At 47.8% G+C, this 21,781-nt stretch overlaps 1 protein-coding gene across 2 annotated transcripts in view; it reads right to left on the bottom strand.

The window, feature by feature from the left end:
* The window catches only part of CUL9 (cullin 9), a 43,484-nt gene that overhangs the window by 7,793 nt on the left and 13,910 nt on the right, over window positions 1-21,781 (bottom strand). For both annotated transcript variants that reach the window (XM_032299466.1, XM_032299467.1), the window contains exons 10-31: window positions 21,530-21,726; window positions 20,949-21,166; window positions 18,951-19,197; window positions 18,761-18,866; window positions 17,981-18,208; window positions 17,615-17,705; window positions 17,304-17,475; window positions 15,448-15,553; window positions 15,064-15,159; window positions 14,620-14,795; window positions 14,217-14,350; window positions 13,665-13,844; window positions 13,347-13,456; window positions 13,089-13,271; window positions 12,781-12,941; window positions 11,956-12,184; window positions 11,684-11,873; window positions 3,998-4,143; window positions 3,735-3,864; window positions 3,380-3,579; window positions 1,913-2,160; window positions 682-1,027 (exon numbers count right to left, since the gene is read on the bottom strand). In XM_032299466.1, coding sequence (XP_032155357.1) covers window positions 682-1,027; window positions 1,913-2,160; window positions 3,380-3,579; window positions 3,735-3,864; window positions 3,998-4,143; window positions 11,684-11,873; window positions 11,956-12,184; window positions 12,781-12,941; window positions 13,089-13,271; window positions 13,347-13,456; window positions 13,665-13,844; window positions 14,217-14,350; window positions 14,620-14,795; window positions 15,064-15,159; window positions 15,448-15,553; window positions 17,304-17,475; window positions 17,615-17,705; window positions 17,981-18,208; window positions 18,761-18,866; window positions 18,951-19,197; window positions 20,949-21,166; window positions 21,530-21,726 — 3,894 coding nt within the window. The remainder of the gene's footprint in view (window positions 1-681; window positions 1,028-1,912; window positions 2,161-3,379; window positions 3,580-3,734; window positions 3,865-3,997; window positions 4,144-11,683; window positions 11,874-11,955; window positions 12,185-12,780; window positions 12,942-13,088; window positions 13,272-13,346; window positions 13,457-13,664; window positions 13,845-14,216; window positions 14,351-14,619; window positions 14,796-15,063; window positions 15,160-15,447; window positions 15,554-17,303; window positions 17,476-17,614; window positions 17,706-17,980; window positions 18,209-18,760; window positions 18,867-18,950; window positions 19,198-20,948; window positions 21,167-21,529; window positions 21,727-21,781) is intronic.

The raw sequence follows: 21,781 nt of genomic DNA, 5'->3' as shown, positions 1-21,781 counted from the left end.
GGCAGGGCATTGCCCCGACACCGGAGCGCGGGGGTACCCTAGGCTCAGGCTGCACCCCCAAGCCCCCACCAGCGGGAAAAAAAAAAAAAACGCAACTCAAAAAAAAAAAAAAAAAAAAAAAAAATTTGTATTAAATGAGCATATATGATAAAAGCAGTGACAGTGTGCTGAGATGAGGGGACTTAAATGGTGATAAGGCAACCACAAGCTAGAGTTATCGCCAATCTAATAACACGTTTGCAAACACTTCACAAAGTGCCTTGACATCTATTTTGCACGTGTATCTCTTCTGCACGTATAGTTCTAACTTCGCTGATAATGGGAATCTCATGGGGAGGCTTTAAAACTTCCTCCAGATTTCTCACTCCCAGAGGTTCTGGTTTAATTGGTCTGAGGTATCATCTGGGCATTAGGACTTATAAATGCTTCCAGTGATTATACTATGAAGCTGGAGAACCACTGATATATATAGCTGGACCCTAACCACCACCCTTCAGAGTAACAAAGGCAGGTGGTACCACTTACAGATGATGAAACTAGTTTAAGAAGGACTAAGAGACGAATCCAATATTGCCCAGGTTATGAAATGGCAGTGCTGGGCTAGAACCCAAGAATTCCCAGGGAATTTTGTTAGGGTAGGTCAGAAAGCCAGGGGCAGGAGCAACGCTGGTGGGGCCTCACCTTACAGCAGTAGTGCATGCAGCAGAGAGAGGGCAAGTCGTCATCACACCCCAGGGGGCTCACACAGACGGGGCAGTGGTCTGGCCGTGCAGGTGCAGCCTGGGCCTGGGGTACACACAGCCCAGCAGCCAGCAGCAGTGGCTCAGGGTCCTCACTGTAGCTCTGCAGCAGCTGTTCGGTGCCCCAGTGGGAATGAGCCAGAAGGTGCTGAGCGACATCTGGCTCTAAGTTCAGCGTCTCCTGCACCTGGCGCACCGTGTGCTCCATCAAGCCTTCTACTTCCTGGGGGCTCATGGTGCGGCCTGCAGGCAACTGTAGAGATGCCAGGGTAGCCACAGCTTCTGGGCTTGTGGGGAAGGAAGAGACAGAGGTCAGTATTCCTGCCCTGCTTATCCAACCTACTATCTGAACCCCACCTGGCCCCCAGCTCCCTACTTGTGCATACATACTTGCTTGCTTGCCTAACCAGCCTCAGGATAACCACCCAAACCAACCATCAGAGCAGGTCCTCCATGGAAGCACTTGTAAATCTCCGGGTGGGGCTGGCTGTCACAATGATTGGGGACACAATAGTTATCTAGGGGTCAAGGTGCTAAGAGATCAATAGCAGACGGGACCGTCCCACTGTAGATCCCATCACAAATGGTGGCAGCACCTGTGGTGAGAGCAGTCATCTCCATCCTTACTGCTGAAGTGTGGCCTGTGGACCAGCAGCACAGGCATCACAGAGAGCTCTGCGGTTAACATCTGCATTTTAGCACTCGTACCATATTGAGGTTTGAGAAAGATGGCTGGAGATAATTCACTTTACACATGATGCAAACACCGGGCATGAAAAGAAGGGCTATAACAGCTTCCAGTGAACATTAAAAAGCTTCAGGGGTGCTGGCTGATTAGAGAAATCCTATGGCAAATTCCTCTGTACAACAAACTTCCTGGAAGTTTGTATATTTCACTGAGTAGAGTACATAGCACTCAATAGGTATCTCCTGCAAATTGCAGACGTCTATACAGGGCTGGCCCTAGGAGGATGGGGAGAGTAAGGCCCCTGACTGGAAAGGGATGGTGGTGCTGGGAGGCTCAATGAGGACTACCAAAGTCAGGGAAATAACAGGGATAGGGAAAAGGGGATTAGACAAAGAAAGAAGGGAAGTGTTTCTCCACAAGGGATCTCAGCTTTGGCATGACAACCTCTCCCACCTCAGGGCAAGGGGTCAGGTGGGGTGGCTACCTAGGCTTGGAGGTCTTGCTCTGGCTGCCACAGAAAGGGACATCTGCCTGACCCCAGCAGGGCCCCATGGGTTCTGGAGCAGCATACATCAGGATCTGAGGCCGGTCATCACGCCGTTTCACATAGCCCTGGCCCAAGAGGTGCAGGATGCAAGAGAGGACATCTGTACTGGTACAGGCCACACCTCCAGCAACAGCGTGGCCCAGGCTTCCAGGAGGATTTGGACCCTTCTGCCAGGCCTCCAGCACCTGGATAGGAGGAAAGAAACAAGAAGGCCAATTTTACCTAGGAAGCAGCCTGCCTGGGCTCAACGCTCAGTTCTGCCACTTATTTTTCCCTTTTTTCTTTCCTCCTTTTTTTAGCTCTAAAAAGTAAAAAAAAAAAAAAAAAAGATTTTTAAGAGACAATCTTGCTCTGTTACCCAGGCTAGAGTGCAGTGGCATGATCACAGCCCACTGCAGCCTCAAACTCCTGGGCTCAAGTGATCCTCCCACATGAGCCATAGTATCTGGCCGCTCTGCCACTTACTAGCTGTGTGATTATGAATTTGTTACTAAGTTTCTCTCTCTCTTTTTTTTTTTTTTTTGACTGAGTCTCACTCTTGCTCAGGCTGGAGTGCAGTGTCACCATCTCTTACTGCAATCTCCACCTCCTGGGTTCAAGTGATTCTCCTGCTTCAGCCTCCCAAGTAGCTGGGACTACAAGTTTGTGCCACCATACCTGGCTAATTTTGTATTTTAGTCAAGGCGGGGATTCACCATGTTGGCCAGACTGGTCACGAACTCCTGACCTCAAGTGATCCACCCACCTCGGCCTCCCAAAGTGCTGGGATTATAGGCATGAGCCACCATGTCTGCCTGGCCACTATTAAGTTTCTCATACTTCACTGTTCTTATCTGTCAAATGAGATAAAATAATATTTATAGGATTGTTATGAGGATTAAATGACTTTTTTTCCTTTTTGAGACAGAGTCCTGCTCCATTGCCCAGGCTGGAGTACAGTGGCGCAATCTTGGCTTACTGCAATCTCTACCTCCTGGGTTCAAGCGATTCTTACGCCTCAGCCTCCTAAGTAGCTGGGATTACAGGCATGTACCACCAGGCCCAACTAATTTTTATATTTTTAGTAGACACGGGGTTTTACCATGTTGGCCAGGCTGGTCTCAAAATCCTGGACTTAGTGATCCGCCTGCCTCGGCCTTCCAGAGTGCTGGGATTACAGATACGAGCCACTGTGCCCGCCTGGATTAAATGATTTAATCATGCAAACTCTTAGAATAGGGCACATGGTCAATACTCCTGTCTTATCTTTACCTTCTGTCTATCAGCTCTGTCAGGACAGAAAACCCAGATGGAAATGTCACTCCACAGAGGTCTCATATTGAAAGAGTGCACTGTACTCATCCCCAACCCCAAGCATGACTCCCTCCCTCCCTCCCCCAACTTCATGGTCCCCTCTCTGCCTACCAGACAAACCAGCTGATCAATGTGGAGGCCCTTTTCCCCGTGGGCTTTGAGAATACGAACAAGAAGACAGCTCAAGAGATTCCTCTTTTGTTCCAGGGTTCGGCCCTCATCCTTCGCTACGTTCAGGTACGCCTGGGGAGGTATCAGCCACAGGGCCTCTCCACTGCGCTGGGGACCAGGCTCATGAAGCCGAAGTACACCTGGAACCCGCTCCCGGTCAGATACCGGAGGAGGCAGAGGGGCAGATGAATGGGGACTAAGATGACCCCATTCTCACTCCCTACTACAGTCCCCCCATCCTGAGAGTGACCCCCCAACCAGCAGCAGAGGCCCAGCCCAGCCCCCATTGACCTACCCCTGTGTGGAAAGTCCTGGCCCTCATGCAGGGTCAAAGGGCCATTCCCCGAGGTGAGGGGCACAAGTGCCTGGAGCAGCAGCTCTGGGGAGAGGTCAGAATCCTTCAGCAAGGTCTCTACTGACACCTCCTGATGAGGAGAAACGCCCAGTCAGGAGTCAAAGGAGAGAAAAGGAAGAGGGGAGGAAGGTTGAAAAGAGGAAGGTTTCAGGAGAACAGACAGACAAGGTGGTAGAGAAGATAGAGGCTAAGGGCTGAAGCACCTCTTTCTGATTGAAATTCAGCAGCAGCCACATCTGCACGGTGGACACATGCAGAGTCTGGTTCCCAAACTGCAGCTCAGCCCGGCCTAGCCACGTCCACTGCAGCCGCCGATGCGGTCCCATGTCCAGGACTGGATGGTTCTGACCTAGGAAAGTGTCAGGGAGAAGGGTGGAGACAGAGAATGGAGGAAACAAGGGGTTTAAGGGTTGAGGTATCTAGCTTTGCTCCTACTAATCCCTGTGGGGAAGAGGGCCCCAGCGTTTTCAGACAGAGAGACACCTTGTCAAGCTTCCACATCTCAGCCTTCTCTGCGCCTGCCTCCCTGGTGAGCCACAAGTATGTAGGAGCCCATCCCTAGACCCAGAGCCTAGCCCTGAGCCAGGCAGGTTCCATGCAAAAAACACCAGAAAGAAAAAACTTGCATTTTGCCCTCAAGGAGCTCACAGCTTGAAAGACCCACAGAGCTAGATCTCTTCCTCCTCCTGTTTCACAGCCCAGGCAAGGTGAGCCTGAGACATGTGTTCATACTACAAAGCAAGGAAACTGTCAAAGGGGGACTATTAAAGGCACCAGGAGCGCATCTGGCAGATGCCCTCCTACCAAAGATGGGACAATTTGAGCATCAAAAAACAAAACAAAACACCTGCAATGTGTGATGAAAACAAAGTATTTTAAAATCTGTGAGCTCATAATGACATATTTTTTTTTTGAGACGGAGTTTCGCTCTTGTTACCCAGGCTGGAGTGCAATGGCGCGATCTCGGCTCACCGCAACCTCCGCCTCCTGGGTTCAGGCAATTCTCCTGCCTCAGCCTCCTGAGTAGCTGGGACTACAGGCACGCGCCACCATGCCCAGCTAATTTTTTGTATTTTTAGCAGAGATGGGGTTTCACCATGTTGACCAGGATGGTCTCGATCTCTTGACCTCGTGATCCACCCGCCTCGGCCTCCCAAAGTGCTGGGATTACAGGCTTGAGCCACCGCGCCCGGCCAATGACATATTTTTAAAAGACCTCATTGGTTATATTTAAAAGATACTAGAGAACCAACACATTATTTTTAAAACTAGTTAAAAATAATGGGAAGAGGAAACAATCAAGCCTTTCCTGTATAAACTGGACTTCGGGGTAAATACATAGTTGGTGAAAGGAAGTTTCTCTTGAAAGCATTCCAGGTAATACATGAAGAAGGAATGACAGAACTAGATATGACTATTTCATAACCCCTAATGAAATGATAGACCTAACTAACCAATGGTAGAAACACCTGCCTGGTGAAAAACTGATGGAAAATTACATGTAATGTATAGACAAGACTGACAGCACTGCAATCCACTGATCCATCTCAGCATCACAAAGTGAGACAGCTAGGCTGAACCTGCCTCCTGGTGGAAAGACACATACCACCAATGAAGCACCCTTTCTGGAGAAATCAAACCCAAATCAGTTTTCAGTAAATAAAGGAGACAGAGTAATATGCTTGAGGACACCACATGAATGCAATCAGCAAAATCCAGCTCATGAATGAATAACCCACTTTTCCTCCAGAAATAACTGCAAGAAGGGAAAAACAGGAGGTGAAAACCTATAGATAAAGGGAGATGTCAGATCACGTAACCAAATGCAATGCGTGGACCTCATTTGGCTCCTCGCTAAGCAAGATAACTAACCAAAAAACCCCAAGGCAATCAGGGAAATATAAACAATGACTGTATACTTGAATTGCAAATTTCTAAATGTTTAATAATTGTAGTATCCTTATTTTTTTTAAAAAAGAGACAGTACTTATCTTTTAAATTTGGGGGTGGGGAAAAATTGATGGAGGTACAGATTGAAACAAGATTGGCCATGAGTTGATACATGTTGGAGTTTAGTCTGTCTACATTTATATATGTTTGAAATAAAATCACTTTTTAAATGAGGGTGAAAATAACCCTTCTCAGACAAATAAAAAAAACTGGTAGGGTTTTCCATCAATACTCCTCAATGAAGACACTGACTTCTTTCTTTTTTTTTTTTTTTTTGAGACGGAGTCTCACTCTGTCCCCTGGGCTGGAGTACAGTCACATGATCTTGGCTCACTGCAACCTCTGCCTCCCTGGCTCAAGCGATTCTCCTGCCTTAGCCTCCCAAGTGGCTGGGATTACAGGCGTGTGCCACTACGCTTGGATAATTTTTGTATTTTTATTTTATTTTATTTATTTATTTAAGACGAGGTTTCACCATGTTGGTCAGGCTGGTCTTGAACTCCTGACCTTAGGTGATCCGCCCTCCTTGGCCTCCAAAGTGCTTGGATTACAGGCGTGAGCCACACGCCCGGCCTAATTTTTGTATTTTCAGTAGAAACAAGGTTTTACCATGTTGGCCAGGCTGGTCTCAAACTCCTGACCACAGGTGATCCACCCACCTCAGCCTCCCAAAGTACTGAGATTACAGGTATGAGCCACCACGCCCAGCCTGAAGACACTTCTAACAGATGTATTTTAAAAAGAAGAAGGACCAAGAGGCAAAATAAATGGTGACTAAAGCAATTGGCATGGTGGCAAATGTAAATATCCCTGAATAAATGATAATAATGACAATGTTGGAAGTTAAAAAAAGATAATTCTAAAATACGGAACAACAGTAATAAGTAATATGGGAGTTAGAGCTGGAATTAAGATTTTCTAAGGTCTTTTTATTGTTCAAAAAGGCGGGAAGTGGCATTAGCAAATCAAAGATACAGGTTAAAAATACAAGGGTATTCAATTATAGAAATAGAATGCCTAAGTTCTAAAACTGATACCAACAAAAAAGAAATTAAAAAAAAAAATCGATCAATCCAAAAGAAGAAAAAAGCACAAAAACCCAGGGTAGAATCATATGTATATAGCTGTTCAACTTATTCTTTTTTAAATATAAGAAGGGTAAACAAAAACATAAAATAAGAAGTTAGAAAGAGCCAATTAATAAATGAATTCATTATGAATTTATTATTCATAATAAATAAGCTAAAATTGACATCTCAAAAAGAGATTGTCAGGCTGAACAAAAAATTCTAGGTTTTTATAAGACATGTGCATAAAACATTAAGGGTATGGCAAAGTTAAAAGTAAAACAATCCCAGGAGAAATTCTAACAAGAGTAGAATACTGGCGTGATTTTAAAGTATCTCCCCCTACAGAATGCTTATTAATTGTAGCAAGGGAAAAAATATTAACTATATGAGTGGAGAAATCAAACAACTTCTTGGCCAGGTTGACAAACTTGACATCATAAAGAAGGGGCAGATTAAATTCTGTGCTTCAGGGTATAAAGCCTTGAGAAGTACATGCCTACCGCATACTTAGTATTCTGCCTGGGAATGTATAACCTGAATCTAATTATGAGGAAATATCATACAAACTTAAAACAGGAGCCATTTAAAAAATGTAAAAGGGACCGGTGCGGTGGCTCATGCCTGTAATCCTAGCACTTTGGGAGGCCGAAGTGGGCAGATCACTTGAGGTCAGGAGTTCAAGACCAGCCTGGCCAACATGGCGAAACCCCATCTGTACTAAAAAAAAAATACAAAAATTAGTTGGGCATGGTGGAACGTGCCTGTAATCCCAGCTACTCGGGAGGCTGAGGCAGGAGAGTTGCTTGAACCCGGAAGGCAGAGGTTGCAGTGAGCCAGGATCGCGTCACAGCACTCCCGCCTGGGTGACAGAGCAAGACTCCATCTCAAAAAAAAAAAAAAAAAAAGTTAAAGGGCTGTATTCTCCAAAAATGTCAATGTCATAAAAGACAAAGAAAGGCTGGGGAACTGTTCTAGATTAAAGGAGACTAAAAGAGACATGCCAACTAAATGTAATAGGTGACCCTAGACTGGATCCTGTCCTGGACAAAAAATGAAGTCACAGAAGACTATATGGGTCAGTTGACAAAACTAGAATATGGAAGTTGGGTGAGGTGGCTCATGTCTGCAATCCCAGCACTTTGGGAGGCCGAGGCAGGTGGATCACCTGAGGTCAAGAGTTTGAGACCAGCCTGGTCTACATGGCAAAACCCAGTCTCTACTAAAAGTACAAAAATTAGCCAGGTGTGGTGGTGGGTGGCTGTAATCCCAGCTACTCAGGAGCCTGAGGCAGCAGAATCACTTGAACTCAGGAGGCAAAGGCTGCAGTGAGCCGAGATCACACCACTGCACTCCAGCCTGAGGGACTGAGTAAGACTCCATCTCAAAAAAAAGAAAAATAGAATATGGAAAACTAGATCATGGTAGTTATACCAAAGTTAAATTTTTATAATTGATAAATGAATTGTGGTTATATAAGAGAAGACCTTTATTCTTAGGAAATATGTACTAAAGTATTTAGGGGTAAAGGGCCAGCATATATGCAATTTATTCTCAAAGTTTTGGAAAAACAAAATGTCTCTCTATACATGCATATACACACATATATATACACAAATAGCAAATGATAAAAGCAAACATTAACAAAATATTAACAAAAGGTAAACTTGGATAAAGAGTAGGTAGGTATTCCTTGTATCATTATTGTAATTTTCTGTAAATCTGAAATTATTTACAAAGAAATTTTCTTTTAAGTAAAAGGATAAGCCAGGTGTGGTATATACAGAAATATACATGAAGAAAAAAAAATCTGAACCTGTTGAAACCTCTAAATCTAACTTTCATTATTAAAAAGTTTAAGGAGGCCGGGTACAGTGGCTCACGCCTGTAATCCCAACACTTTGGGAGGCTGAGGCAGGAAGAATCGCTTGAGTCCAGGAGTTCGAGACCAGCCTAGGCAACATAGCAAAACTGTCTCTACAAAAAATACAAAAATTAGCTGTGAGTGGTGGTACACACCTATAGTCCCAGCTACTTGGGAGACTGACATAGGAAGATCACTTGAGCCTGGAGGGCAGAGGCTGCAGTGAGCCAGCCGAGATCATGACACTGCACTCCAGCCTAGATGACAGAGTGACACCCCCTCTCAAAAAAAAAAAAAAAAAAAAGTAAAAGGATAAATTATATACTTTGAATGTTTAAAATGGCAAATGTTATACTAGACATATTTTATCATAATTTTTAAAAAAGGTATCTAAAAGACTGGCTGGGCGCGGCAGCTCACGCCTGTAATCCCAGCACTTTGGGAGGCTGAGGCGGGTGCATCACAAGATCAGGAGTTTGAGACCAGCCTGGCCGAGATGGTAAAACCCCGCTTCTACTAAAAATAAAAAAAAAATTAGCTGGCTGTGGTGGCACGTGCCTGTAGTCCCAGCTACTCGGGAGGCTAAGGCAGAAGAATCACCTGAACCCAGGAGGTAGAGGTTGCAGTGAGCCAAGATTGTGCCACTGCACTCCAGCCTGGATGACCAAGTGAGACTCCGTATCAAATTTTAAAAAATAAAAATAAATAAATAAATAAATAAAAAAGATTTAAGAACTTCTCTCCATGCAAAAACAAAAAGCCAAAAACAGAGATATGCTGAAAAGATATTAACCCAAGAAAGCAGGTATACTACTAATACCAGAGAAAAATAGGCTTTTAGAGAAAAGCTTTATTAGAAAGAAAGAAAGTCACTTCATAATGTTTCATTGACTCGAAGTTTCTAAACCTCCATGGTCCATTGTAGTAGCCATTAGCCACATGTAATTATTTAAATTTAAACTGATTACGGCCGGGTGCAGTGGCTCACGCCTGTAATCCCACACTTTGGGAGGCCACAGCAGCCAGATCACCTGAGGCCTGGAGTTCGAGACCAGCCTGGCCAACATGGTGAAACCTCAGCTCTACTAAAAATACAAAACTGAGCGGGGCATAGTGGTACGTACCTGTAACCCCAGCTAATCAGTAGGCTGAGGCAGGAGAATCCCTTAAACCCAGGAGGCAGAGATTACAGTGAGCCAAGATCAAGCCACTATACTCCAGCCTGGGTGACAGAGCGAGAAGCCATCTCAAAAAACTAAAATAAAATAAATTGATTGCAATTAAATTAAATATTTAGATCCTCAGTTATATTAGCCACATTCCAATTACTTAATTGCCACGAATGACAATCATACTGAAAGGAGCAGAAAAGAATTTTTCCATCATTGCAGAAAGTTCTACTGGATGGTGCTGTTAAACTATTTTAGCCTTCTAACAAAATGGCCAAAAAATATATATACAGTAAAACCAATAGGATTAACAGCTTTAAAAAATTCACCATCATAGTGGTAGATTTTAGCACACCTCTCTCAGTAGTAGATCAAGTAAACAAAAACTAGTGAGTTTACAGAAGATGTGAACAATACAATTAGCAAAGTCAATTTAGTGAAATATGTAGAATCCAGTTAAGAATACACATTCTTCTTAATCACACATGAAACACATAAAATATGACCATCTACCAAGCCATAAGGAAGTTTCAATAAACTGCAAAGATTCAGAATCATAGAAACCATGCTCTTTGGCCACAGGGGAATGAAGGCAGAAATATAAAACAACAACAAAAAAAATAACTAAACAAAGAAACATTGTTTGTAAATTAAAAATATATTCTTCTGAAAAACAAAATAAAGAAATAATCATAGAAATTTAAAAAGTCTCAGAACTACACAATAATAAAAATAATACATAATAAAAACTTATGGAACATCCCAAATGTCCATCAACAGCAGAAAGTAAACACATCCATACAACGGAATATGGCTCAGCAAAAGAAATGAATAAACTAATGATACCCCTGACAACCTGGATTAACTCTCACAGACAGGATGCTTTGTGAAAGACATCAGACACAGCAGAATACTGTATGATTCCATTTATATGATGTTCAAATACAGACAAATATCTATGGTGATAAAGGTTAAGAATAATGGTTTCTCCTGGAAGAAGACATTGACTGGAAAGGGGGTATGAAGGAGACAGCCTTCCACGATCCTGGAAATGTTCTGTATTTTGATGGGGGTGTGAGGGAGGTAGATACAAGGGTGTATATTAACCCAATTATTTGTGAAGCCTTATAATTAAGATGTGTGCACTTTACTGAGTACTAGTTATATCCCAATCTACAGAATCTTTTAGGGCAGGCACGGTGGCTCACACCTGTAATCCCAGCACTTTGGGAGGCTGAGGCGGGTGGATCACCTGAGGTCAGGAGTTTGAGACCAGCCTGGCCAACATGGTGAAACCCCATTTCTGCTGAAAATACTAAATCAGCCGGGTGTGATGGCACACACTTGTAGTCCCAGCTACTCAGGAGGCTGGGACGGAGAATCGCTTGAACCTGGGAAGTGAAGGCTGCAGTGGGCCGAGATAGTGCCACTGCACTCCCTCCGGCCTGGGCAACAGAGCGAGAATCCATCTCAAAATAAATAAATAAATAAATAATGTATATATATATATATATATATAAAACTTTATAGGATGCTGCTAAAGCAATATTTAGAGGGAAATGAATAGTCTTAAATACTTTTACTTGGAAAAAAGTCTGAAAAGACTAAAAATCAAGCACCCTCCTTGAAGTTAGAAAAAGAAAAGAGAACAAATTCATAGAAAGTTGAAAGAACTGATGAGAGCAGAAATTAATGAAACTACACCCATGCCTTCTCACCCTTCCCTAGGAGCTGATATTTTTCTTCATATCTATATCCTGTCCAAATGTCCTCTCCTTTCCCTCTCTTGCCACCCCAAATCTCACCCCAATCTCCGATTTCCTCTCCCTAGTTCCTCACTCTGGCTGTAGAAACTGGAGAAACGGTCAAGGGCATCACAGAATTCTGTGGGAAGGCACTTTCTGGGATGGTACAGGTAGCAGAGTGGGGAGACCGGCCAGCAGCGTGGTGACAGGACCAGTACAGAAATGGCTGGACTTGGATCTTCAATAAACAGTTCTTTCTCAGCTTCCTCTTCCTCCTCTTCCTCCTGAGGGACAGAAGGATTTCAAGGGCCCTTGGGCTCCCTTCTTTGGTGTAGTCTCCTTACTGTCCTTTCTCCCTGCTCTTACCTCCTCTTCCTCTAGTCCCTTTTCCTCCTTGTCTTCCTGCTCCAAGAACAACCTGTCGAGCCGCTGGAGCTGGAAGAGGTGGAACTGGCGCTGCAGCTCCTCAGAGGTGCTCAGGCTCCGCAGCATCAGCTGGGGGAGGCGGTTAGGAAAACAGAGGCCAATCTGCTCTAGCACGGCCCCCTCTAGCCAGCTTGAGCCAAAGCTCAGGAGACGGTCCGCCATGTAATGCCTGCAGCACATACAGCCCAGGCCAAGCCTCAGTGTGGGTGCCAGCATGGCCCAGACTCCCCCTCAAGAATATAGGTCCCTTTGTTACAACCTGCCTGAGTCACAGGCCCTTCCTCACCTCTTCTTTCCCACTCCCTTTCCACCAATGTATGATCGTCTCCACATTTTTTTTTTTTTTTTTTTTTTTTTTTGAGACCGAGTCTTGCTCTTGTCACTCCAGGCTGGAGTTCAGTGATGTGGTCTCAGCTCACCGCAACCTCCACCTCCCAGGTTCAAACAATTCTCCTGCTTCAGCCTCCCGAGAAGCTGGGATTACAGACGCCCACCACCGTGCCGGGCTGATTTTTGTATTTTTAGTAGAGATGGGGTTTTACCGTGTTGGCCAGGCTGGTCTTGAACTCTTGACCTCAGGTGATCCGCCCGCCTCAGCCTCCCAAAGTGCTGAGATGACAGGCGTGAGCCACCACACCTGGCTAGCCATCTCCACATCTTAATCTCTCCTCTGCACAGCCTCTTCCCTCATCTCCCCTAAAGATTCAACTCTTCCCATTCTCTCAACTAGGCCTCCATCCCCCACCCCTCCAGACCTGCACTCACTGATAGAAGTGCTCAAAAGTTGTGGCCAGTTCCAGACCAGAAAGGACCATGATGGGTTCCAGGTGCCGCTGAAGCTGCCCCAGCATTTCCACTCCAGGGGCTCCACCAATCAGGCCACCCTGGATCTGCTGGTCAATGTACCTGGCAAACTGCTCACTCATCTGGGAGCAGGGGAAAGGGCATGGGCAAACCATGAATGAGGGAATGGAGTAGGAGACTGGGAAGGGAAAGAAGGTGAAAGGGCAGGGCAGAAAGAGATGAACTTGGAACACGAGCTTACAGCCCTGTGGGGAGCTAGTGGGACTCACGTGAGCAGCAGTGAGGAAGGACTGCTGCAGCAAGGCGCCAGAGAAGCCGCTGCGCAGAGCCAGCGTGAAGGCTGCCCGAGGTCCAAACAGCTCAGAGCCCGCTCTCTGCAAGTGCTCATAGAGTTTACAGTAACGAGGCACAAAGTCTGGGGCCCTCCAGGCTGCAGCCAGAAACCTGCCGACCTGAGGAGAGAGGCAAGAAATGCCATAAAGGGGGCAGCCCCTCCCCTCCACAGACTTCAGCTTGCTTCTGCCTACCTGCTCCTGCACCACGCTCAGCCAGCACTGGGTTATGTTCCTCAGGCTGCTGCTAGGAAGCACTGGTGAAGGCGCCGGGCTCCGCTCCCGACCCTTACTGTTCTTGCTGACTGTGGAGACAGAGGAAGAAAGAAGGGGCTTCATCTCAGCCTCTGGGTGAGTCTACCAGTCTTGGGTAGTGATCTCCTGGAAAAGTCAAGAGGTCTCAGGGGCCTGGAAAGGCCAGCAGCAAAGCAGCAAGCGTAAAAAGCAGGGAGGAAGGGGCCAGATGCACCACTCCCCGCAGCCTCAGCTCCACCGGCCACAGCTGGGACTTACACGGTCGAGCGGATGGCTCAGGAGGAGGCCCAGGAGGCGGCTCCACGTGCACCAGCAAGTGGCAAAGCCGACGGACGCGAGAAGCAAAGGACGCTGCTCGACTCAGGGGGTTCCGTGAGCTCTCTCTCTGTTCTAAGTACTGATCCAGCAGCCACCCCAGGGCACTCACACCTTCTGCATCTGAAAGAAGACAGATCGGGAACAGGTCTCCATGGGAGATGGGAGACCAGACAGCCCAGGGCAGAGGAGGGAGAAGGATCAATTGAACAAAAAGCCTTGAGGGGCAGCAACACCCTAGTCCTCCCCTCACCAAGGTGTGCTTCAGCTGGAGTCTGGGGAGATGGTAACAGGGCGGGGATGGGGTTGTGGGGAAGATTCAAATACCAGAGTCTCAGGGAGCAGTGCCTGGGGCAGGAAGGAGAGAGGAACATTGAGGTGACAGGCCTTCAGGGATAAAGACAGGAACCAAAAGAACCAAGAGCATTAACTCAGGTGATCCCTGGGAATAAGGACAAGGAGCTGGTTAGTGGGGGCAGGTGTCAGCATGGTTACCAGGAGAGGTGATGTTCTGCACCAAGGGGCTGACCAGGGCCTCCCAGCAGGTCTTGCCCAGTGCTTGGGCGGCCTCGTCGTCAGGGAGGAAGCGGTCAGCAAAATTCTGCTCGTGGCGCAAAACCCTGTTCAGTCTAGGAACAAACAGTGCAGGGTGGAGGATTAAAGGCACTGGATTTCCCTAAGGCCTCCATTCAAGTGCAAATCAGCTCCCAGTCACCCTGGTTTGGTCCCTTATCCAACTCTTTCCAATCAACACACACTTCTCACCTAGGTTCACCTTCCCCCTCCTGTCCTGGCTGCAGCTTTCCCTTCTGGACTCCCACAGAAGCATCCCTCCCACCAGCTACTTCTTACAGTGTCCTGTTCCCTTACCCATATTCCCTCCTCAGGCCCCACCCACCTGGGACAGAGCTGGAGGAGGCGGCGGCGGTCCTCTGCTATGTCCTGGCTCCAGGCTTGTGCCCGAATTGTGTAAAAGAGACATGTTCGGCGACACAGCTGCTCCCGGAACAGTGGCCAGAATGTGGGCTTAGGACCCAGGACCTCCACACCCCGAACCCGGGTGTCAATGCCGCCCTGCAACAGCAGAGACTTAGCTGTCTTGTCACCTAAGCCGCTGAGCCACTAGGTACTACCAAAGCCAGGCCTCCTGCCCTGAGCTCCCTAGAACTGCTCAGGACATCCCCACATCTCTGGGACTCAACAGGTCCCTGGGCCATCTCCCAAGTGGACCAAGGAGAAATGCTGGCTAAAGCCCTGGCCTCTAGATGTTAGAGAACCCAGACACTCTGGAGACCCTGTGCCACTTCCTCCTCCTCAGCCCCGGCTGACGCCCTGGCCCCACCTGCTGGCAGCGCTTTATGCGGATCTGGATGATGGGCCAGAAACGGTTCAGGTTCTCCAGAAGGATCACCCGGCTGGCACAGGGCATCACATTCACCTGGCAGGGCAGGGGAGAAGAGGGAGAGGAAACAGCTGTCACCTCCAGAAACAGGGTTGGAAAAATTATTGATGGTAACCAAGTTGGTCATGGTGTGTGCCCTTCACTTCTCCTGCAGAGCCCAGGATCTACGTGGCTCCATATCCCTAATCCCACTCTCACTGCTTGCAAGGCAATGCCTTCCCAGGAGGAAGGGATGTCACCATCCCCCAGGGACTAGGTCCTCCCTATGGGCACTGGGACAAAAAGGACATGGAGCAAGGTGAAGGGGGGCACAAGGGTCCCCACCGTGTTGAGCTCAGTGCTGATGCAGCTGGTGCTGTCACCCCCAAACACCACCACTCTGGCTGGCATGTAGCTTGAGTCCTCACTGGCCACCAGCAAAGTGAGCTGCCTGGGAAGGGAGAAAGGAAGCAGTCAAAGCTGGGCCTCTGCACATGGCGGCTCACACCTGTAATCCCCACACTTCGGGAGGCTGAGGTGGGAGGACTGCTTGAGGCTAGTTTAAGATCAATCTACGCAACATAGCAAGATCCCACCTCTACAATATAAACATGGAAAGAAAGAAATAAAAAGGCCAGTGCTCTGATTTTAGTCGAAAACTATTTCAACCCATCACTTCTTTCTCAGGCTCCTGTTCCTCTGCTGGCTCCTGATGCATCTGTCCCCACTTCACCCTCTGCTTTTCCCTTTATATTCCCCCAAAGTGGCTAAATTTAAACCCACAGTTTCAACTGAAAATTAATCCACAGAAGACTCCAAATCCACATCTCTAGCCCAGGCTACTCTCCTGAGCTTTCATGCTGTGTCCCCATGTCATGTCCCACGGGCACCTCAGTCACCATGCTCAAATGAAATGATCACCTGTCCACGTAAACCTGCCCCACTTCCTATTTCTTTCCTGGAAAATAAAACTTTCGTGCACCCAGTACTCAACTAGAATACGGTCACTGTGGCCTTCGCCTTCTCGTGGCTTCGCTCACCCAAAGGCAATTCCTGTGGGCTCCTAAGGACTTCCCAGTCCATTCCCACTCCCGCTGACTAGCTGAACACATGGATCCTTTCTCTACTAGACCACTGCACAAACCTTCCACCTCTTTCTTCTGACTCCCAACCAAACTCCCATAATTGCCAGAGTGAGCTTTCTCAATAAAAAATCTAGTTTTTGGCCGGGCATGGTGGCTCATGCCTGTAATCCTAGCACGTTGGGAGGCCACGGCAGATGGATCACGAAATCAGGGGTTCAAGACCAGTCTGGCCAAAATGGTGAAACCCCATCTGTACTAAAAATACAAAAATTAGCCAGGTGTGGTGGCGCATGTCTGTAGCACTCCAGCCTGGGCAACAGAGTGAGACTCAGTCTCAAAAAAAAAAAAAAAAAAAAAATCTAGTTTTCTCTCTTCCCTTCTTAAAATGTTCCAATGGCTCTCCAAATTTTGGAATAAAGTTCACACTTCTTAGCTCAGCAAACACTTTGTGATCCACCTTTGCTACTTTTCTGGCTTGTATCTTCTGCCGCTTTGATATACACAGCTTTCACTGCAGCCAAACATGATGACTTCAAGTCCCTCCAAATATTCTGTTTCTTATTTCCATTTTGCACATATGCTGTCCTTGTGCCTAGAATATTGCCCCCTCTTTATCTACCTAATTTCAATGTCAAAACCCAGATCAGTCACCCCATCCTTCCAGAAGGAGGCCTGCTCTGATGCCTCAGCCTCAGGCCGACATGTGGACCACAATGCTTTTTCTTACTCTGTGCTCTTACTTGATTTTCTAGTGTAGCTCCCCAGCTGGAATGCAGGGACCATATCTTATTGTCCTTCTATTTCCAGACCCCTGCACAGCGCCTGGCACAAATGCCCACAGGAGAAATGGGTAAGTGAGGCTGTGGATCTTCCCTCAACACTAAGCAAAGGCGGTGACATCTGTACCTGCTGGGGTACAGTCACCAGATTCCAGGCTGAGGGGATGTCTATATTCAGCACAGCAAAGGCAGGTCAATGTGTCTAAGTGTTCACTGCACAAAATAGGTTTGAGTGTGTCCCTCCAACATGGGGGTGATAGCTGGGGTTGTGTGTATCTGGGTGCTTTAGGGAAGTATCCTGGGGCACAGCAGAACATTCTCATCTGTGTGTTCACACCTAACAAGAACACCACGGTGCATGTGCAGGGTGATGTAGTGGGAGCCGGTGCTGCCGTTGGACTCCCAGTAGGTTTTGGGGTTGTGGTCCATCAGTTTGCTGGCCCGGTGCGGGTTGGAGGATACCTCCACCTTCTCCCAGCACTTGTCCTCCTTCACTTCCACACTGGAGCCTGGGGGCAAGTGGGAAGGGGTGGTGGTCACAGCCACGTTAATTGAGAGAGAAAAAAGGAAAAAGGTCTAGGGAGCAGGAAGGGAAGGGGCGAACAGACACTGGACGGGAGCCAGGAGAAAGCAGATAAGGGCACTAACCCTGGCAGAGATGCCTGAGGAACACATCAAAGAAGGGGATATTGATGGGTTGGTGGGTTCGTCTGTGGTCTTCAATCTGGCCCAGCACCATCTGCAGCAGGAACATCAGGGAGGAGGAGGAACGCAGAGAAACACCCAGAAACAGGTAGAGAGAAAAAGTCAAGGGTCAACAGAACACTCAACTTCTCTCTCCCCAACTTTTGACAGAACCATGTGGAGTCAAGGTTAGGAAACAAGTGCCCCAGATTTGCTACTGCCTGTGACAAACAGGGATACCAAACAGGGATACCAAAGAGGAACCCAGTGACTCCCTTCCCCTCATTCTGACTTACATTCTCAAGCCGCACACCCGCAGCCGCTCCTCACCTGAATGCAGCCGGCCAGAATGCTGGAGGTGAGGTTGCTATAGAGTTGTGCATACTTCTCACACTCTGTCACCAGGTCCTGAAGCTCACAGCCCAGCAGCAGCTGAGCTGAGTGCTTGTCCAGGACTTTGGAGAGGACCTCTTTTGCGCCCAGGCAGCAGAGCACCACGGCATAGTCCTTATGCATCGAGGCCAGGCGATGTAGGAAGCAGGTCAACTCCTGAACAATCTGAGTCCAGAGCCACATAGATGAATTTATAGGAAACAAGGGGCAGGACATGTAAGGATTGAGGAGAGGGCTCAGTAAAGGAAGCATAGTGGCTGAGATTTTGGAGACATGCAGAAGCCCAGGGAAAGAAGAGCACCAACATCTGGGTGGAGTAAGATAGAGGGGTACTTGGATTCCAGAGTGAGTTGGCAGGAAGAGAGCTCGGGCACAGCTTTCCAGGCTGCTTCCTGCCAGGCCAAGCTATGTTAACCCTGGTGCCTGAGCCTTGCTCTCCAATGCACAAACCCTGAAGGGAGGAGAGCTGTTTGGATTGGTGAATGTGGGCTTTTCCTTTATCCAGAATCTAAAATCCAGGTTCATCTAAGAGGTTTATACCTCAAAGATCCCAGTTCTGGAGATTCTTAGATGACGTCACCCTTCCTCTTCCTACGCCCATCCCAGTGCCCGAAGATTCATTCAGAAAGGCTTTGCTGTGCCCTCCAGAGCCTCACAAGGAAGTTGGTGCCCCAGATGCTGCCTTCCCCTCCCTGCCCCTTGCCAGGGCTCTGGTACCTCAGAGTCACTGCTAGGGCCACTCAGGCAGTTGAGGCAGGGCTCCAAGACCTCGTGCCAAGGGAGGACCACTGCCTCAGGGAAATCCAGCAGTCGGGTCATGACCCTGGTGAGGGGATAGAACAAGTGAAGTCCCTGAAGTCTGCCAGTTCCCCTCATCCCAATGCATGCGCCTCAATAGGCCCCTCACCTCAGCACAGACAGCAGCAGAGTCTTGTTGGGCCCCGGAGCATCCAGAGTCCGCAGCAACAGGAGGAAAGGCTGGGTTTCCTGCTGGAGGCGCTTGAGGAGGGGCCTCACGGCACCCCCGGGGCTGCCCTCACGGCATAGCATGCGCTCCAAGTCCAGGAGTAGTTCTGCAGATGGGCCCCCCACCAGGGATCGAATCAGTAGCTCAGGGGACACATCCTGACCCTGGATGATGGGGGTCTCCAGTGCTGCAGCCAGACACATCGGAGGGAAAAATGTGGATGAAGAGTCTTACTAGTTTGTCAAACTGAGAAGTGGAAAGATCCAGAAAATCACCGCAAAATTTTCCTTCCATATTGAGGATATCTTCAGTTGTTAACCAAACTATGAGGAATTTTATTTCCTGGCCCCATGTACAAACCTAACTGCATTTGAAAGAAAACCTAGTAGAGCAAACATTGTCAAGTTAAACATAAGGCATTTTAAATCTTTTTTTTTTTTTTTTGAGACGGAGTCTTGTTCCAGGCTGGAGTGTAGTGGTGCAATCTTGGCTCACTGCAGCCTCTGCCTCCTGGGTTCCAGCGATTCTCCTGCCTCAGCCTCCTGTGTAGCTGGGATTGCAGGCACACACCACCATGCCCAGTTAATTTTTTTTGTATTTTTAGTAGAGACGGGGCTTCGCCATGTTGGCCAGGCTGGTCTCAAACTCCTGATCTCAGGTGATTTACCCACCTCAGCCTCCCAAAGTACTGATTACAGGCGTGAGCCACCGTGCCCAGCCAACATTCTAAATCTTATAGTCGTATTACTGTTAGCAATAGTAAATATTAGATTTGATGATTACATCCCTGCACTACCTGCATGGTGGCTTTAGGTTCACGGACTAAAAGATACACACATATTTCCTATCTCTTTTTTTTTGAAACGAAGTCTCGCTCTGTCACCCAGGCTGAAGTGCAGTGGCATGATCTCTCGGCTCAATCCTGAGCTCAAGCAATTCTCCTGCCTCAGCCTCCCAAGTAGCTTGGATTACAGGCACCCGCCACCACACCCAGCTAATTTTTGTATTTTTAATAGAGACTTGGTTCCATGTTGGCCAGGCTGGTTTCAAACTGCTGACCCCAAGTGATCTGCCTGCCTCAGCCTCCCAAAGTGCTGGGATTAAAGGCATGAGCTATTGCACCTAGCCACATGTTTCCTATTTCAATATCCCTCCATACTTCTAGGTTTACACTTGTTTCTCAATCACAAAGGGTTTCTTCCCCAGTATCAATATTTCATGTTTCTAGGCACAAACGTTCTGTACCATAAATTATAGTTCCTTTTAAGAAGGCCTCCCTATTCTGTGAAGAGAAAGTTAAGCTTAAAAGAAAAAAGAAGAAAGGCCTTCCTAGATATCATTTCAATGAATCTATTGTCCAATAATACTGGGCCAAACCTAGCCCAGACAGATGGGAATCCACACATTTAAAGCCATTCAATAAGGCAATTTCCAGCCAGGCGCTGTGGCTCACACCTGTAATTCCAGCACTTTGGGAGGCCGAGGCAGATGGATCTCCTGAGATCAGGAGTTTGAGACCAGCCTGGCCAACACGGTAAAACTCTGTCTCTACTAAATACAAAAATTAGCTGAGCATGATGGCAGGCACCTGTAATCCCAGCTACTTGGGAGGCTGAGGCATGCAAATTGCCTGAACCCAGGAGGTGGAGGTTGCAGTGGGCTGAGATCACACCACTGCACTCCAGCCTGGGCGACAAGAGCAAAATTCCAACTTAAAAAAGAAAAAGGAAGGCAATTTCCTTGCACATATTCCACAGTCTCCCTCTTCTTGGTCGGGAAGTTCTACTTAAGACCTAACTTGAGCACCACAATGCTCACTCATTTCCTGAAGTTTCCTTGTATCTTTCCAGTAAGGAGCTGCTATGTAAACCTTAGCCTTCCTGGTCACTGGCTGGCCCTGTGTGACTCCTCTGCAAAACCACCCCTCCACCATGGTACCTGCAAGCTCAGGGCTGCCCGGCGGCTCTGAGTAGCGATTGAGAAGCATCATGAGGATGGTGCGTGTGGTAGGCATAGGCTCTGTCCCCGGAGCTATCCCTGAGTGCCTAAACAAGGTGTCTCTCAGCTCTCGGGTTATAATCTGGTCTCCCAGAGTGTGGTGGTTGCACAAAAGCAGGTTGAGCAGGAGCAAGCCATTTCTCACTGCAGAAGAGCACCTGGGAGGAGGGGGGTGACCAGAAAGAAATTGAGAGACCATGAATGCAATGGAAACAGCAAAGCAAGCACAGAGGGCCAGGCAGCTGGGGAGCAAAGGGCTCCAGTGGGCCCTCTGAGCCAGGACATCTGATCCCCTGACCTCAGGCCACTCCTCCCAAACCCATAAAGGAAGCTCAGTGTTTCTCTGCTCTCTCTGGGAATCTCCCTATCCCTAACCCACTTGGTTTCTCTTCCAACAACAGTTGCTGGGCCACCAATGCTTAATCCGGAGGTGACAACATGAGGGGAATTTCTGTGGAGCACAGGAGTAGCAGGGTTTGGGACTAAGCAAGATCTCGGAGTTGGGAGGGTAATGCCCTGACCCCTCGGTGTTCAACATCAGGATCACAGCTGCAGGGACAGTGAGGAGCAGGCTCTCAGAGCCCGGGCGTGTGGCTGAGTCAATGCTGGCGAAGATCTCTCTGGTCATCTGAGCATCAAACAAAGAGTGGATAGAATCTCGGCCAGTAACAAAAGTGGGGATCTCCGAGGAGCTGGCGACGGCGAGCATCTTCAGTGCCTGTGAGGAGGATGTGAAAGGAGAGTGAGGAGCGGGCAGAGCCACTATGAGGAAA

Source organism: Sapajus apella, unplaced genomic scaffold, assembly GCF_009761245.1.
Source record: "Sapajus apella isolate SASKATOON/1434 unplaced genomic scaffold, GSC_monkey_1.0 scaffold41, whole genome shotgun sequence".
NCBI classification, from domain to species: domain Eukaryota; kingdom Metazoa; phylum Chordata; class Mammalia; order Primates; family Cebidae; genus Sapajus; species Sapajus apella.
Note: the sequence above shows the minus strand (reverse complement) of the source record. Positions and strands in the feature narration are given on the sequence as shown.